The sequence below is a fragment of the Balaenoptera physalus genome (assembly GCF_965194825.1).
Source record: "Balaenoptera physalus genome assembly, chromosome: 4".
Taxonomy (NCBI): Eukaryota; Metazoa; Chordata; class Mammalia; order Artiodactyla; family Balaenopteridae; genus Balaenoptera; species Balaenoptera physalus.
In genome coordinates this window covers 64,546,010-64,562,715 of record NC_138891.1, presented here as the reverse complement: position 1 = coordinate 64,562,715, position 16,706 = coordinate 64,546,010, and the positions used below count along the sequence as shown (strand labels likewise).

Sequence of the window (16,706 nt, the reverse complement as noted above, 5' to 3'; positions counted from 1 at the left end):
CCCATCAGGCTGTTCTCTCAGTTGCTTTCACCATACTGGCCTCTTTTCTGTTTTCCAAACAGACCAACCCCTTTCCTAGCTCTGCACCTCTCAGAACCCTGCTTAGAATGTCTCTTCCCTAGTGCCTTGCATGGGGCTCCGTCTCCTCCATGGGGCTCTGTCTCCTCCATGGGTCCCAACTCAGAGGTCACCTCCTCCAAGAGGCTTCCCAGACCCCTCCAGCTGAAGTTGCCATCCCACTCCTCATCTCGGCAGCTACCCTTCCTCATATCCTCCTGTTCGTTTCTTTCACATGCTTGTCTGCCTCTCCAGTAGAACCTAAGTTCTGTGGTGGCAGTGACCTTTTCTGTCTCAATAGCTGTGTCCCCAGCACCTAGAACAGTGCTTTGCTCAAATATCTTTTGGATGAATGAGTAAACAATTGAATGAACTCCCACAACAGTATTGTAAGCTCTGGATATTATTTTAATCCATTTGTGGATGAGGTTCAGAAAAGCTGAATAAATTATTCCAAGTTGTATAGAACTAGTGATTCAGACTCAAATCTTCTGGGTCTTCTGACTCCAAAAACCAACTTATATACACAAAGGCTAATGACAGAGCCTCAGCTAGAAACACGTTCCTGATTGCCGAGTTTGGGGTTCTTTCTCCACAGCAGTTTTCCAGCTGTAACTCATGAATAAAAAGAGGACTGGGGAATTCTTTCTTTTTATCCTTTTATAGTTCATCCCCTCCCCTCACCCAAGTGGTAGATCTGAATTTGATACAGTGTTTATATTGGGAGTATTTGAACCCAGAATGGAGCTACACTTGTGGTTTGTCTATTTTGAGGCCAAATCACAATTCAAAAGAATTATTTCTGCTGAGAGCTGAAGGAAAAGCTCTCCAGGTGAGAGGAGGGCAGAAGCATCCTCTCCCCAAGGTAGAGCTTTGTCTGAGCAGAAAAGCTGCAGGAATTCTCCCTGACCCACCGTGGCCCAGGAAAGGGGCCTGCACTGAGAAGGGTCTGGAGCTGATGCTCTTCAAGAAAGAGGCAGGCCCAAGTGAGCCAAACGTCTTCACTCAGCTTCCTTTCAAAAGTGGACGTCGGCCAGAAGAACACTGATCTCGTAGCCCCCTCTTGTGGCCCTGAGGTGTCACTGCAGCCTCTTTCCAAGTCGTGGGAGCAGAGGCTTGCATTACAGGATCGTTCCCTTCCTTTGGCAAAGCTCTGTCCCCTGCAGGTGCTGTGGACACTCAGAGCACCCTTGGAGGAAGTTCCCCACCGTGTTCACATCTCTTTTCCCCTGAAGTCCACTATCCAAACTCAAAAAGAGGAATCGTTTCATTTTTGTCCCTAATGAGTCCGAAGGCAAAGTTGTGCTCTGGAACTCAGAATCCAACTGGTTATTCAGTAGACAGAGGATACCAGGAGATTTGCTCAAGGACCCTCAAAATGAAAGCTAGGTCCCCTAACTCCAAGCCTCCAGCTGGTCAGTGTCTGACCACTGCTAGACGGCCCCTCAGGGATTGGTTCCATGGTGCCCAGAGCTGTCCACCTCCTTTCCTGTAATAGGCATGTCAGCATTTACTTGGCCTTATGTGTAAAGCACAGTGAACTAGACATTGCTGACTCTGCTTAATGTCCTGCCCGTAAAATATATAAATAAATGCAGATGTATTCCTGTCTTGCAGGACTGTTGTGAGGATTAAGAGAGTTTATGGGGAATTCCCTGGTGGTCCAGTGGTTAGGACTCCACGCTTTCACTATAGGGGGCATGGGTTCGATCCCTGGTCGGGAAACTAAGGATCCCACACGCTGCGTGGCACAGCCAAAAATAAAATATTTTTTTTAAAAAAGAGTTTATGGATAAAGTATCTACCACAATGCTTAGGACACAGTAGGTATTCAATAAAAAGCAGCTACTTTAAAAATTAACGCTACTTTCCTAATAGCTCTGTTTTCTTCTACCACATCTGCCTTCCTGTCCCCTGCTTCCCCCTCCCCCTCCACAATATGTATTTATTCATTCATTTTCTCTCCTCAGTTTCGTTTTCAATTTCTCTATTCTCAGTCTCTCCATTCCTTCTGAGATTCTCTGGGCACTCACTGATCTGACTTCCCAGGAACACTTTGCTTGTTTAGAATAACTCTTGGCTTTGTCCTGGCTCTCTCTGTTCCTTTAACCTGTGGTTCATAATTCCTCAGAAAATAGAAACCACTGGCGCTTCCTCTCTGCCTGAGGGCAGGTTAAAAAGTGCGTGTGCATGTTCCCTCCTCTGGTGGGTTCCTGGGAAGCCTGGACCATGACTCAGCTTGGAAATGATGAATATCCAGCCCAGCCAGTGCTCCGTGAGGGAAGGGAGCAGAGATCTGAGCTGCAGAGGCACAGGTGTGCCTTTAGGACAGCGCGGCCCAGTGGTGGTGCCGGGAGCCTTTGTTGTGTGTGGGAATCTTGCCTCCCTGAGTTTGGTGAGCGGCCCTATGGGCCCTGCTGACTGACCGTTTCTCTCCTGCTGCAGACCCACTCCGGATACTTCTCCAGCTTGTACCCCCCTCACCAGTTCGGCCCGTTCCCGCATCATCACTCAGTAAGTGCCCACAGTTCAGCCCCATCTGCCACTTGTCCCTCTCCTGTGGCCGGTGCCACTCAGTCCTTAGCAGACTGACCAGTGCATGCTCACAGTGTGCGTGCCGGGTTCCCTGGTTCCAGGCTGTCCTGGGAGTAACACATTGCAGGGCATCAGCACACCAGACCACCCGGCACTCAAGTGCACTAAGAGGCCCTTCAGCATCCTGCTGGTGCTCACAGATCCCACAGGTGGCTGCAAAATGGTGCAGAGGAGCAATCAGCAGGTCAAATTAGGAGGTGGTGTTGGGCTAAAGAACAGAGTCTCCAAAGTTCTTTAACAAAGTCTAGCAAGTGGGCCGTGTCATTCCCACAGACCCCTACAGACAAGAACAGCAAGGGCTCCTGGCGGGCTTGCCTGTGTCTCTCTGGGCCGTCCCCTCGCAGCCTGTTCAGGGCAGGTTTAATTACAGTCTCGTTTTGAACCCAGTTCCCCTCCAGTGAAAATGCCGCTCATGCCCGCTAGGTGGGAGGGCAGCTCTCCGTTTCTGCTAATAAAGTGCCTCAGGCCAGGTGTGCTTAATAGCTACTGATTCCTTGGATGAAGACACAGGAGAAATACACATCACATTTGAACTTGACAGAAGGCCCGTGGACAGACAGCTTGCTGTGTCTAGCAAATTCAGAGCTGCTCAGGAGGAGTTTGTACTCTAGTGGTTGTGTAGTTAGTGTGGACCCTGTTCAAGTTCATCCCTCCAGCTTCCCCACTGCAGCGCCCCAGGCCCCAGAAGAATCCCACGCGGCATTTGGCCATTGCTCCGTTACTGTTGAGTGCCTGAAGGAGCAGCCCCAGTAGGAATGATGTCGTCTGTCTTGTCTTGTCCTGTCCTTCCAGTATCCAGAGCAGGAGATTGTGAATCTCTTCATCCCAACCCAGGCGGTGGGTGCCATCATCGGGAAGAAAGGGGCGCACATTAAACAGCTGGCCAGATTCGCCGGGGCCTCCATCAAGGTAAAGCTGCTCTTGACAGCTGCCCCTATACCACCCTCTTCCACCCCCATATCCACCCCATGTCCTTTGTTCCTTCTGTCCATCCTGGGCAATTCTTACACCATCCATAAAATCCTACAGGACCTGGAAAGCCTGCCTTCAGGACTATTCCCATGTACACTCATCTTTACCTCTCTCACTCCTTTGTTGTTCAACTAACAAATGAATTAGGAAAAAATACTAGTAATACATAAGCCAACCTGGTCCTCTTTGGGCTACCATTGTCCTCAAGAGAAAACAAAGGCTGAGGATTCTCCCGAGTGAAGGGGGTGAGCCTAAGGAGAGCGGTAATTTATACTCAGCAGTTGTCAGTGCTTTGATGCTTTAGTCAGTCTCCATTTCAGAAACCTTTGAACTTTGACAAATAGTTTGAATGGAAAACTCTTTGAAAGGCAGTGATGAAACCGCAGATAAACAAAAGCCGGTGATAGAACCTGAGCCGCGGCCTCGGGGTTGAGGAGAGTCTGGGGTTGAGGAGAGAGGTCAGGAAGGAGGGCCCCTGATTCATGCACTGGCCGAGTGCAGACACAGCTGCAGTTACATTCCCACCGCCTGTCTCCTGGAGCATAATGGGAAGAGTCGGCAGAGAAGCTGAAAGGGGAGGATTATTCGACCCTGGTCCTGCTCCAAGCCCAGCTATCAGCGCTGACTCACGGGCAGAATGCTGAGCACGTCCCAAGCCTCGTGAAACGCTGTCGGAAACAAGAGTTTCCGTTGTTACGTAAAATAATTTGCTGCCATGGGACAACCCGGAATTCCGAACAAGAAGTCTCATGACTTGGAGAGAAAGAATGCTTACACTTCTCCCTAAGAAGAGCTGGAATTTCTCCCACAGCAAGTGTGCTGGAGAAAAAACAAAAACAAAACATTCTGAGTAGTGCAGAACAAGGATTGCAGTGAGACCATGAAAGAATTTTACGTAGGTAAATCATTTCCCCTCTCGGTGCTCGTTTATCTCACCTGCAAAGCGCGCAGATTGGAGAGCCCGAGGTGGGGGCAGACGGTGGTGGAGCACCCGGGGCCTTTGCACCCGGCAGGCTTGTTGCAGGTGAGACCCCAGCCCAGGTACTGACGGGCTGTGCTGGGCCCGCCCTCTGTGTGGGACAGGTAAGGTATGGACGACCACTGGGCTGGCTGCACCCTGAGGGCCATTCTCGGTGTCCGGTCCTGTGGTCTGAGGTGCGATGCAACGCAAGGGACAGAATGAGACAATTTCAACTAAAAGGGACTTGAGGGATCGTCTCATCAAATCCTCTCTTTTTCCCCTGAGAAAAGGGAGACTGAGAGAGGGAACGGGAGATGGCCAAGGCACACAGGTGGCAGGACTGGCTCTCAGATAGCAGTTCTGCCGACTTGTAGGCTACAGGGCACTTCCCAGGACTAATCGCAGCAATAACTCTCCACTTACCATTGCCCATAAGGAACTAGGGCCCAGTGTTTCATTGACATGTCAATGGCCACAAAGCTAAAGAATGTGAGAGCCGAGGTTGGACCAGGCTATCCTATTTTTGGTCCAATGTTTTTTCAACCTGAGCAACCCCAGTGCTATACCAGAGTCATTCCAGCAAGACTTTGGGAAAGTAGAGAAGGATCAACCCCTTGGGCTTCCCCCACAGGATCCCTGTAGTCCCTCTATGTCCCAGCAGAGTTGAGTGGTGGTGTGACTTCTGTGGTGGGCAAAGACAGCAGGGGACAGAATGGGCTCTGGCTCTCTCCAGAGCAGTAAAGAAGAGAGGAAGCCAGGGAAGCCAAACATTTGCAAGAGACATTTCCTACTTTTTAAAATCAATCTGTTTTTTGCTAGATTTCCTTTATCTTGACAGGTCTCTGACAGCATCTGTCTCTAAAGATGATGATCTCACTAATTCCAGAGAACCACACCCCAATCCTGCTCTGCCAGTCTTCAGGGGCCACAACTAGAGGCACATTTGATGCTGCTGGGGCTGGGGGAGAGCTTTACACTAACACGTGGGAGCAGAGTGCTGGAAGGGGGTGGGCTGAGTTGGGATCGGGCAGTGCATGCAAGAGATGCTTCAGTTACAGGCGAGAGCTAAGCCCCCGTCGCCTGCCTTTCCTGCACATCATCTGGCCGACAGGCTTCAGAATGCCCCACAAAATTCCTGATCCTTGTTTCAGCCCTGCTCACCCGTGATCTTGGTGGTCACCTCATCTTTCTGCATCCCATTTGCTTCAGTCATAAAGTGGAGTCCTCGTTCCAGGTCCTCTCAGGGAGTTTGCCTGGGGAGTGCCATTCCAGAACTGCAGGAGCACACGTGCGGCTCTCAGAGTTCTGGGCTGGGCTGTGAATACCAGGTAGTGGAGAGATGGGGGGCTTTCTTTCAGGATTGGAGCAAGGCAACTGTGAGAGCTGATTGGGTCAACGTGAATTATGAATTAGCCTTTCAGCCCTTCTTGATTTGGGTGGATAAGAGCTGGGAACCACCGTGTCCGTGCTCCTGTCACTCTCATTTACTCTTGGAAATAAGGAGCAGATTTAATGCCACCTATGGATGTAGAAGTAGAGATGAGGGTTCCCGCCAGTGATCGTAAGGGCCAGACTGTATGCGGCCTGCTGGAGGGTCTCAGTCCCCTGGACACATCTGTTTTTTGGCTGAGGCTGCTGCCCTGCAGTTGAAGGCTGGCAGGGTCTGCCCGCAGCAAAGGGAAGACCCCCCAAGAAGCGCAGTGGTCGGTGACCTGTGTCTCAACGTTCATCCTCGTGCCACTAAGTAGTCAGGGCCAGATCTTCTTTGAAGGTCTCATAGAAGAGTCTCTCCTTTCAGAGTGGGCAAGGTCAGCACAGGCCTTGGGTCTGTCTTCACGGTAAAGCTGGGACAGCAACACAGGACCCTGAGGCCTGCAGGTGCAGCCTGGCTTAGGACATGTACTGAGAGAAAACTAAAACCCTGTGGAGGTGGAGGTCTTCTTGCGGGAGCCAAGGCTGAGACACAGTGGTTCAGAGGTGATAACTTCAGACATGCCCCGTCAGTGGTGACTCATGTTCACGCTGAACAGCTCCGTCTCGGGGATGGGGTCTCTGGGTGGTGTGTAGGACTTTATGAGGTGCATTTGTGTACTAATCTCACTCCTGGTTTATCCCTAAGTGCCTGGTGTACTTTTAGCTCATTTAAAAGTAACTTTATGGGAATTCCCTGGTGGTCCAGTGGTTAGGACTCCACGCTTCCATTGCAGGGGGCACAAGTTCCCTGATTAGGGAACTAAGATCCCACAAGCCACATGGTGTGGCCCCCCCCACAAATAAAAAATAAATAAATTTAACTTTAATTATGCTACATTGTATTTATTTTTAAAGCTACCTTAAAGGTTTTTGAAATAAGGCAAGGTATGCGGGGAAAAAATATGTAAAGAGGATCTAACAAAAAAATGTTCAGTTGTTCCACCTTGAGTTCTGTTATAAAAGACATCAGAGTCACAGAGTGAGAGCTAGGAGGTTTTGAGCTTGCCAGGTTCAACTGCCACGTTTCATCTGTGGGGGGAGGAGGGGTTTGTAGAGCACGCAGTGGAACCGAGGTGTCCTCATGCTTGCTCTGGTGCCATCGGTTGATTAGTGTGCTACAGAGGAGCTGGTCCTCGTCACACCTGTCACTAACAGCCCTCTCTGCAGGCTGACTCCAACTTAACTCCTCTGTGGACCAGCCCTTCCTCGCCTCTGGGCCCTGGGTGGGCTAGTGGAGCTCCTTGGTGAAAGGAGGCTGGTCACACTGCTGGTGGGGGCCGGGACAGGCAGTAAGTACTAACTTGTTTCCAACTATTCCTGGGTGGCCAGAGACCCAAATGTGATACTGGGCACTACGGCCATAATCTCCTAAGACCCAGGGTGGAAGCAGCAGGGTCAGACAAAGCACCAGGTACAAAGGCGTGAGTCTTATAATCTCTTGCTAGTGGGTGTGCCATCCTCTTAGACAAGACAGAGGAGCTCGGGGAACAGAGCCAAGCAGTAGCATTTCCCTCTTGCTTTGTGAACTGCAGATTGCCCCAGCAGAAGGCCCAGATGTCAGTGAAAGGATGGTCATCATCACCGGCCCACCTGAAGCCCAGTTCAAGGTCAGTGCCAAGAACCCCTTCAGCCCTGCAGCCCTGGATACAGGGCCGCCTGTTAGGGAAGGCTGAGGGCCTTTAGCAGGCGCACCTGCCCCAGAGCCAGGTTCAGGCTCTTCTTTGGAGGCCCCACCTCCATTTCCCTTCCTTCTATAGTCCCCACCCACCCTGTCTTCCCCACCTCCAGGCTGCTCCCTCTGTGTGGAGCCCTCCTTCCCTTTTTTCCCGTGGAAAAGGACTCTCTGTCAATGCCCCATTCAGATGGCATATCTGATCCCCTTGGTCGTGGTTTTGAAGATGGGGCATAAACATGGGTGTGAGGGGAAATGGCACAGTTTGTTGGAAGTGTTTGGGGGGGGGGGTGTGCATTGTTTTAATTTTTTATATTGGAGTATAGTTCACTTACAATGTTGTGTCAGTTTTAGGTGTACAGCAAAGTGATTCAGTTATACATATACATATATCCATTCTTTTTCAGATCCTTTTCCCATATAGGTTAGTACACAATATTGAGTACAGTTCCTTGTGCTATACAGTAGGTCCTTGTTGACTATTTTATATATAGTAATGTGTATATGTTAATCCCAAATTCCTAATTTATCCCTCCCCCCCTCCCCGTTTCCCCTTTGGTAACCGTAAGTTTGTTTTCAAAGTCTGTGTCTGTTTCTGTTTTGTAAATAAGTTCATTTGTATCATTGTTTTAGATTCCACATATAAGTGATATCATGATATTCATCTTTCTCTGTCTGATTGACTTCAGTTAGTATGATAATCTCTAGGTCCATCCATGTTGCTGCAGTGGTATTATTTCATTCTTTTATATGGATGAGTAATATTCCATTGTGTGTGTGTGTGTGTGTGTGTATATATATATATATCTTTTGGTTGGAGCATTTAATCCATTTACATTTAAGGTAATTATCAATATGTATGTTCTTATTGCCATTTTGTTGATTGTTTTGTATTTGTTTTTGTAGGTCTTTTTTCTTCCCTTCCTCTTTTTTTTCTTCTCTTGTGATTTGATGACTATCTTTAGTGTTGTGTTTGGATTGCTCTTTCTTTTTTGTGTGTATGTTCCTGTTGTAGATTTTTGGTTTGTGGTTACCACAAGGTTTTGATATAGCAGTCTATGTGTGTGTGTGTGTGTGTGTGTGTATGATTGTTTAAAGCTGCTGGTCTCTTCATTTCAAATGCATTTCCAATATCCTGCATTTGCACTCTCCTCATGATTGCTGGTTTTGATATCATATTTGTGTGTGGATGATTTCCTACCTTTACTGTATGTTTGCCTTTACCAGTGAGCTTTCCCATTCGTAATTTTCCTGTTTCTAGTTATGGGCTTTTCTTTTCCACCTAGAGAAGTTTCTTTAGCATTTGTTGTAAAGCTGGTTTGGTGGTGCTGAATTCTCTTAGCTTGTGCTTGTCTGTAAAGCTTTTGATTTCTCCATTGAATCTGAATAAGAGCCTTGGTGGGTAGAGTATTCTTGGTTGTAGTTTTTCCCCCTTTTATCACTTTAAATATATGGTGCCACTCCCTTCTGGCCTGCAGAGTTTCTGCTGAAAAATCAGCTGATAACCTTATGGGGATTCCCTTGTATGTTATTTGTTGCTTTTCTCTTGTTGCTTTTAATATTTTCCCTTTGTCTTTAATTTTTGTCAGTTTGATTAATATGTGTCTCAGCATGTTCCTCCTTGGGTTTATCCTGTATGGGATTCTCTGTGCTTCCTGGACTTGAGTGAGTGTTTCGTTTCCCATGTTAGGGAAGTTTTTGGCTATTATCTTTTCAAATATTTTCTAGGGCCATTTCTCTCTTCTCCTTCTGGAAACCCTGTAATGCAAATCTTGGTGCATTTAATGTTGCCCCAGAGGTCTCTTAAATTGTCCTCATTTCTTTTCATTCTTTTTTCTTTATTCTGTTCTGTGGCAGTGATTTCCACCAGTCTGTCTCCCAGCTCACTTATTTATTCTTCTGCCTCATCTCTTCTGCCTTTGATTCCTTCTAGTTTATTTTTCATTTCAGTTATTGTATTGTTCATCTGTTTGTTCTTTAAATCTTCTAGCTCTTTGTTAAATATTTCTTGTATCTTCTTGGTCTGTGTCTCCATTCTTTTTCCAAGATCTTGGATTATCTTTACTATCATTATTCTGAATTCTTTTTTGAGGGAGATTGCCTATCTCTATTTCACTTAGTTGTTCTTCTGGGGTTTTATCTTGTTCCTTCGTCTGGAACATATTTCTCTGCTGTCTCATTTTGTCTGACTTTCTGTGTTTGCGGTCTCCGTTCTGCAGGCTGCCAGATTGTAGTTCTTGCTTCTGGTGTCTGCCTCAACCCCTGGCTGAGGTTGGTCCAGGGGCTTGTGCAGGCTTCCTGGTGGGACGGACTTGTGCCTGCCCATGGGAGGGTGGAGCTGGGTCTTGTCCCTCTGGTGGGCAGGGCCGTGTCAAGGGGTGTGTCTAGAGGTGGCTGTGGGCTCAGGATGACTTTAGGCAGCTGTCAATGGGTGGGGCTGTATTCCCACCTTGTTGGTTGTTTGGTCCAAGGTGTCCAAGCGCTGGAGCCTGCAGGCTGTTGGGTGGGGCCAGGTCTCAGTACCAATATGGCGACCTCAGGGAGGAGGCATACTCACGCTGAGAAGTATTCCCTGGGGCCTCTGCTACCAGTGTCCTTGCCACTGCAGTGGGCCACAGCCAACCCCTGCCTCCCCAGGAGACCCTCCAAGACCCACAGGTAGGTCTGGCCCAGGCTCCTGTGGAGTCACTGCTTTGCCCTGAGTTGCAGTTCACGTGAAACCTTGTGTGCGCCCTCCAAGAATGGAGTCTCTGTTTCCTCTAGTCTTGCGGAGCTCTTGCACTCAAGCCCCGCTGGCCTTCAAAGCCACATGCTCTGGAGGCTCCTCCTCCAGATGCCAGACCACCAGGCTGAGGACCCTAGCATGGGGTTCAGAACTCTCACTCCTATGGGAGAACCTCTACGATATAATTAGTTTCCAGTTTGTGGGTCACCCATCTGGTGGGTGTGGGATTTGATTGTATCGTGAAAGCACCCCTCCTGCCATCTCGTTGTGGCTTCTTCTTTGTCTTTGGATGTAGAATATCTTTTTTGATAGGTTCCAGGGGTTTTTTTGTCAATGGTTGTTCAGCAGTTAGTTGTGATTTTGGTGTTTTCGTGAGAGGTGGTGAGCTCAAGTCCTTCTATTCCACCATCTTGTCTCCCTTCCCCTGCATTGTTTTGTTATTGCCTTTTCACCCCTAGGAAAATTATAACTTGAATTTTCTGAAAGTCAGAAACATTTATTTGTAAAAGTATAATTCGTATTAAAAATATTTGAAATGTGTCTGAAAAAAAATTAACACATGTAAATGTTCAAGAACAATAATCCTTCAACTCATGAATGGATAAACAAAATGTGGTATATCCACATAATAGGATATCATTCAGCCATGGAAAGAGTGAAATTCTGATGCATGCTATATCATGGATGAACCTAGAAAACATTACACCAAGTGAAAGAAGGCAGACACAGTAGACCACATATTATATATTCTATTTATGTGAAACATCCAGAAAAGGCAAATCCAGAGACAGAAGGGTAGTTTAGTGGTTGCCAGGGACATGGGGAAGGGAGGAATTGGGACTATCTGCTAATAGGTATGGGTTTTTATTTGGGGGAATGGGATGGAAATGTTCTGGATAGCAGTGGTGGTTGCACAACCTAGTGAATATACTAAAAACCACTGGAGTGTACACTTTAAAATGCTGAATTTTAGGTTATGTAAGTTATATCTCAGTTTTTTTTAAGGTTCTTTTAGGGACTTCCCTGGCGGTCCAGTTGTTAAGACTCTGCACTTCCACTGCAGGGGGCACGGGTTTAATCCCCGGTTGGGGAACTAAGATCCCACATGCCACGTGGTGCAGCCAAAAAATAAATAAATAAATTTTTTTTAAAAAAAGGTTCTTTTAAAAAGAACAAAAAGCTTTTGGCTACACTGGCTCTGGAGTTAGACATCAAAGAGCAAATCCCATCACCACCACCCTTGCCTCCATCCTTTAATAACCAGAGGCCTGAACATATCATGGTGGGAGGAAGTTAAGAATTCCCTGAACAAATTCATTCAACCAAACATTTATTGGTGCTCAGGAATACAGAAGTAAGACATGTAGTTCCACCCTGACCCTATACACAGAAAGCTTCCTGTGCAATCCATGTGCAAACCTGAAGACACGGGAGTGTCTGTGCATGTCTGCAAGGTGCACTCCTTGGGTGTGGCAGGCATGCACCCACCGGGTCTGAGCGAGCTGAGCAGACCCCGGGGAGCATGGGGCTGGGGCTGTCCCGTTGCCTGGACTCACTGGTTCCTGTAGCAGTGCTGCTAAAGCAGGTTGACGTGTCTTGCTCTGTCAGGCTCAGGGGCGGATCTTTGGGAAACTGAAAGAAGAAAACTTCTTTAACCCCAAAGAGGAGGTGAAGCTGGAAGCCCACATCCGAGTGCCCTCCTCTACAGCCGGCCGTGTGATCGGCAAGGGTGGCAAAACCGTAAGTGTGCCCTGAGCTGGCTTCGTCTCCTGGCCTGACTTCCCTCAGACCCCCACTGACTCTTCAAGGACAAAAATGTAATTAGCATCATCCAGAGCTGAGGGCCCCAAATCCACAGTGCTGAGCCAGACACCGAACAGCAGGGTCCTGGGTCCAGGAACACTGCATCTAGGCTGTGTGCTGGGAAGTGAAGACAGGGGCCTGCCTCCTGCCCCTGTAACCCACGCGCACAGCAGCAGGGAAATGATAAGGAGCAGAGTCCCGCCCAGAGTATACAAACGTACCCTGCAGATATGCTGGGTTCCGGTTCCCGACCACTGCAGTGAAGCAAGTCACAGGAATTTTTTCGGTTTCTCCCTTCACAGGTGAATGAACTGCAGAACTTAACCAGTGCAGAAGTCATTGTGCCTCGTGACCAAACGCCAGATGAAAATGAGGAAGTGATTGTCCGAATTATCGGGCATTTCTTTGCCAGCCAGGTACCTGTGCTGTGAGGGTCCAGTCTCTCCTGCTAATCTCTTTGCAAGTCTCTAAGTTCTTGGTGACCTGTCCAGTGGCCCCAGGCCGTGCACACCCCCCGACCCTGACCCCCATGCACAGATGGAACAGGGCAGGGGCGGCTGTTCTTGGCTCACCACTGCTCTCCCAGGCCTGCTAGAGGAGCCTGAGGAAGGGTATAGAGCTTTGGAGTCAAGCCAGCACAGTTCAAGCCTCTGAAATGCTGAACTGCGGGCTCTCCTGTTCCCTCGTCCTCCTGCTCAGGCCTCAGGCAAGGGCCACCCTTGGGCCCTGAGGACCAGCCTAGGTGCCACAATTCCACTATTATGGGTTAAACGCTCATGTCAGGAGACCCTTGTTTCTCTTTCCTCTCCTCTACCTCACTGTGACAACCCCCATTAGGACTCAGGGCTCCACACAGCTGCTTCTCCTCCAGTCAGAAGGGCTAGTGACTCAGGATCACGTGACCTGGTTCTTTTTGATGCTTGTTGTTGGGGGAGGGGGTTGGGTTTGGGGATAGAGCAGTCCAGCCCCTGTCCCAAAGGAGCAGAGGCAGTCTAAGCCAACACTGCAGGTTTGTCTGAGCGTCAGCCTGTGCACTCAGTGCCGTGCCTTTGCCAGGACCTGCCACGCAGCTGCGCCCTGCACCCCACCAGCACCCTTTGAGACTCGTAGAGTCAGAGCCCGACCACACCACCCCCTGGGGCTCTCCCATCCCAGCTCTTCCAGTGTCCCCGGCGTGGGTCTCAGTGGCTGGGCTCCTGTAGGAGTTCAGTCTGCAGGGTTCTCCCTGCAGTGGGAGCAGCAGGGTGGGTGAGGGGACAGGTTTGGGTTCATGTGTTTTCTCCACTTGTTCAGGGTAGAGTGTCTGGGCCAGTTTCTCACTTTATCCCCATCCCATTGACTCCATCTTCCCTTGCCATACACCACTGTCTTTGCAGTAACTCTAGGAAGGCGGGGAGGAGGTGGAGCGTTGGCCGTTGGAGCGTGTGTTAGCTGGGAGGGAGGATGCCGTCTGACCTCTGCAGGTTCCCTAGTCACTAATGCCCTGGTTCTGCTTCCTGGGGTCCCACCCTCTTACCCTCCACCCAGCAGCCTCAGCGGGGTGGGGGGTGGGGGACTCTGCCACTTTACTTCCAGGCAGAAAAGGCCTGGAGTCAGGGCCTCAGTAGGTAGATGACACTTTTCTGAGTTTACCGCCTCCTTCCCCCAAGTCCCAGCCCCGCTTCCCCACACCCCACTGCTTGTCCTCAGAACTGGGTTCCTTTTCTCCCCTGTCCCCCTCCTCTCCCTTGCTGCAGACTGCACAGCGCAAGATCAGGGAAATTGTACAACAGGTGAAGCAGCAGGAGCAGAAATATCCTCAGGGAGTTGCCTCACAGCGCAGCAAGTGAGGCTCCCACAGGCACCAGCAAACAACGGATGAATGTAGCCCTTCCAACACCTGACAGAATGAGACCAAACACAGCCAGCCAGATCGGGAGCAAACCAAAGACCATCCTGAGGAATGAGAAGTCTGCGGAGGCGCCAGGGGCTCTGCAGAGGCCCTGAGAATCCGGGGGGCCAGGGAGGAGGCGGGAGGGCAGCCGTGCCGGGGCCCGGCCTCCCAGCTCCCCCAGGGCCTCTGCAGGCTTCCCAGCCATCCACTTCACCATCCACTCGGGTCTCTCCTAACCCCACCACGCTATCCCTTCTAGTTGAACTAACATAGGTGAACGCGTTCAAATCAAAGCAAAATTCACACCCTTTTCTTTTTGCGGAAAATTGTCTCTGTACATGTATGTACATATTAGAAGGGAAAGAAAGATGTTAAGATATGTGGCCTGTGGGTTACACAGGGTGCCTGCGGCGTTAATATATTTTAGAAATAATATATCAAATAACTCAACTAACTCCAATTTTTAATCAGTTATTCTTTTTTCTTTTTAAAGAGAAAGCAGGCTTTTCTAGACTTTAAAGAATAAAGTCGTGCTTTGGGAGGTCTAACGGTTTAGTAAGGAGCTTCAAGGCCACCCACACAAAATTCACCCGGAGGGAAATCTCGTCGAAAGGACACTCACAGCAGTTCTGGATCACCTGTGTATGTCAACAGAAGGGATACCGTCTCTCTGAAGAGGAAACTCTGTCTCTCTTCATCCCTGTCTAGCTCACACACCCATTTCTCTTTGCTTCACAGGTTTTAAACTGGTTTTTGCATACTGCTATATAATTCTCTGTCTCTCTCTGTTTATCTCTCCCCTACCCCCTCTCCCTCCCCATCCTCTCCATCCCCATTCTTGTTAATTCCCTCATCCCTCTGTCTCAATTCCCATATCTACGCACCCCCCAGGCAAAGCAGTGCTCTGAGTATCACATCACACAAAGGAACAAAAGCGAAACACACAAACCAGCCTCAACTTACACTTGGTTACTCAAAAGAACAAGAGTCAATGGTACTTGTCCTAGCATTTTGGAAGAGGAAAAACAGTAACCCATCATCAAACCAAACAAACAAAGAAAAATTCCACAAAGAAAGAATGTATTTTGTCTTTTTACATTTTGGTGTATAAGCCATCAATATTCAGCAAAATGATTTCTTTCTTTAAAAAAAAAATATGGAGGAAAATAGCAATTTACACGAGGTCGTTGGCCCAGGGCGTTAAATTTACAGATTTTTTTAACGAGAAAAACACACAAAAAAAAGCTACCTCAGGTGTTTTTTACCTCAGCACCTTGCTCTTGTGTTTCCCTTAGAGATTTTGTAAAACTGATAGTTGGAGCATTTTTTTATTTTTTTAATAAAAATGAGTTGGAAAAAAATAAGATATCAACTGCCAGCCTGGAGAAGGTAACAGTCCAAGTGTGCAACAACTGTTCTGAATTGTCTTCCGCTAGCCAAGAACCTATATGGCCTTCTTTTGGACAAACCTTGAAAATGTTTATTTAAAAAAAAAAGTGACAAAGAAAAACAGAGAGAGAGAATATTGGAGATGTCCTGAATTTCAATAGGGTACGTGCCATTAGGGCTTTTTGCGCTAAAGGATGAACATGTACTGGTTTATGTGAACAAGCCATTTTACCACCAGACTGCAATGCCAGTTTCCTCTACTGCAAACAGTGTTCTGTGACAAAAACAAAAACAAACAAAAAGAAATATATCCAGCTAACAAGATCCTGGTGTCTTGGTCTCTTATTTTACTAAGTAAGTATCGCCCATTCCAAAGTGTCAGCTGAATTCCACCTCTGAGGGGACTTCAGGGAAATGGGTGGCATATACCATCAGGACTGGGAAGCTACACTGAGGAGGCTGGCTTCTCCAGGCAGGTCTTTGGGAGAAGCTAAACTAGGTCAGTGGTGCTCAGACTGTGCTCCTCAGACCAGCAGCACCAGTATCACCTGGGAACGTGTTAGAAATGCAGGTTCTCAGGGTCCACCTTGGGACAGAAATTCTAAGGGTGGAGGGTGGGCTCAAGCAGTCTCCGTCAGTGAGCCCTCGGGGTGATTCCGATGTATGCTGAGGTTTGAGAACCACAGAATGAGAGGGCTGGATACTGACTGCACAGTAACTAGGTAAGGTCATCCCCTATCTTAAGAAACTTTAAGCCTGGCCAGGGAAAGAGATTATTTTTATGTGGGGGGAAGGAAGAGGCTAATATGCCTGACAATTTAAGGGAAGAGGTACTTCCTTCACCCCTCCCCAGAAGCCAAATTTTAAGTATGTCAGGAGATGTGGTGAGTAGGCCTGGACATCCCTTCTATCCTGGTTAGTTGCCCTCCAACTTTGCCTCAAGACAATCTCGTTTTCTCCAACATGGAGCTATGGAAAGGAAGAGGTTGTTTGCAAATTGGAAGAGGAGTCCAGCATAGAGGGAGAACTTAAAAACATGAGAAAAAGGATGGATAGAATAGAAATTTGGAGAAAAGAGGAAATGACTTCTAAGGGAAGCAGGGGAAAATTGGTAACCTGGCATTAGCTAGGATGTGAATGACTCGGTGACTGAGTAGACAGAGATGGGATAAGGACTTATGGAGTA

General features: G+C 48.3%; 1 protein-coding gene across 5 annotated transcripts in view; it reads left to right on the top strand.

The window, feature by feature from the left end:
• The window catches only part of IGF2BP2 (insulin like growth factor 2 mRNA binding protein 2), a 164,470-nt gene extending 148,626 nt beyond the window's left edge, over positions 1–15,844 (top strand). For all 5 annotated transcript variants that reach the window (XM_082461511.1, XM_082461508.1, XM_082461509.1 and 2 more), the window contains 6 exons: positions 2,503–2,571; positions 3,445–3,561; positions 7,591–7,665; positions 12,064–12,195; positions 12,561–12,674; positions 13,995–15,844. In XM_082461511.1, coding sequence (XP_082317637.1) covers positions 2,503–2,571; positions 3,445–3,561; positions 7,591–7,665; positions 12,064–12,195; positions 12,561–12,674; positions 13,995–14,087 — 600 coding nt within the window. In that variant the 3' untranslated portion in view covers positions 14,088–15,844. The remainder of the gene's footprint in view (positions 1–2,502; positions 2,572–3,444; positions 3,562–7,590; positions 7,666–12,063; positions 12,196–12,560; positions 12,675–13,994) is intronic.
• Positions 15,845–16,706: the final 862 nt, after the last annotated feature.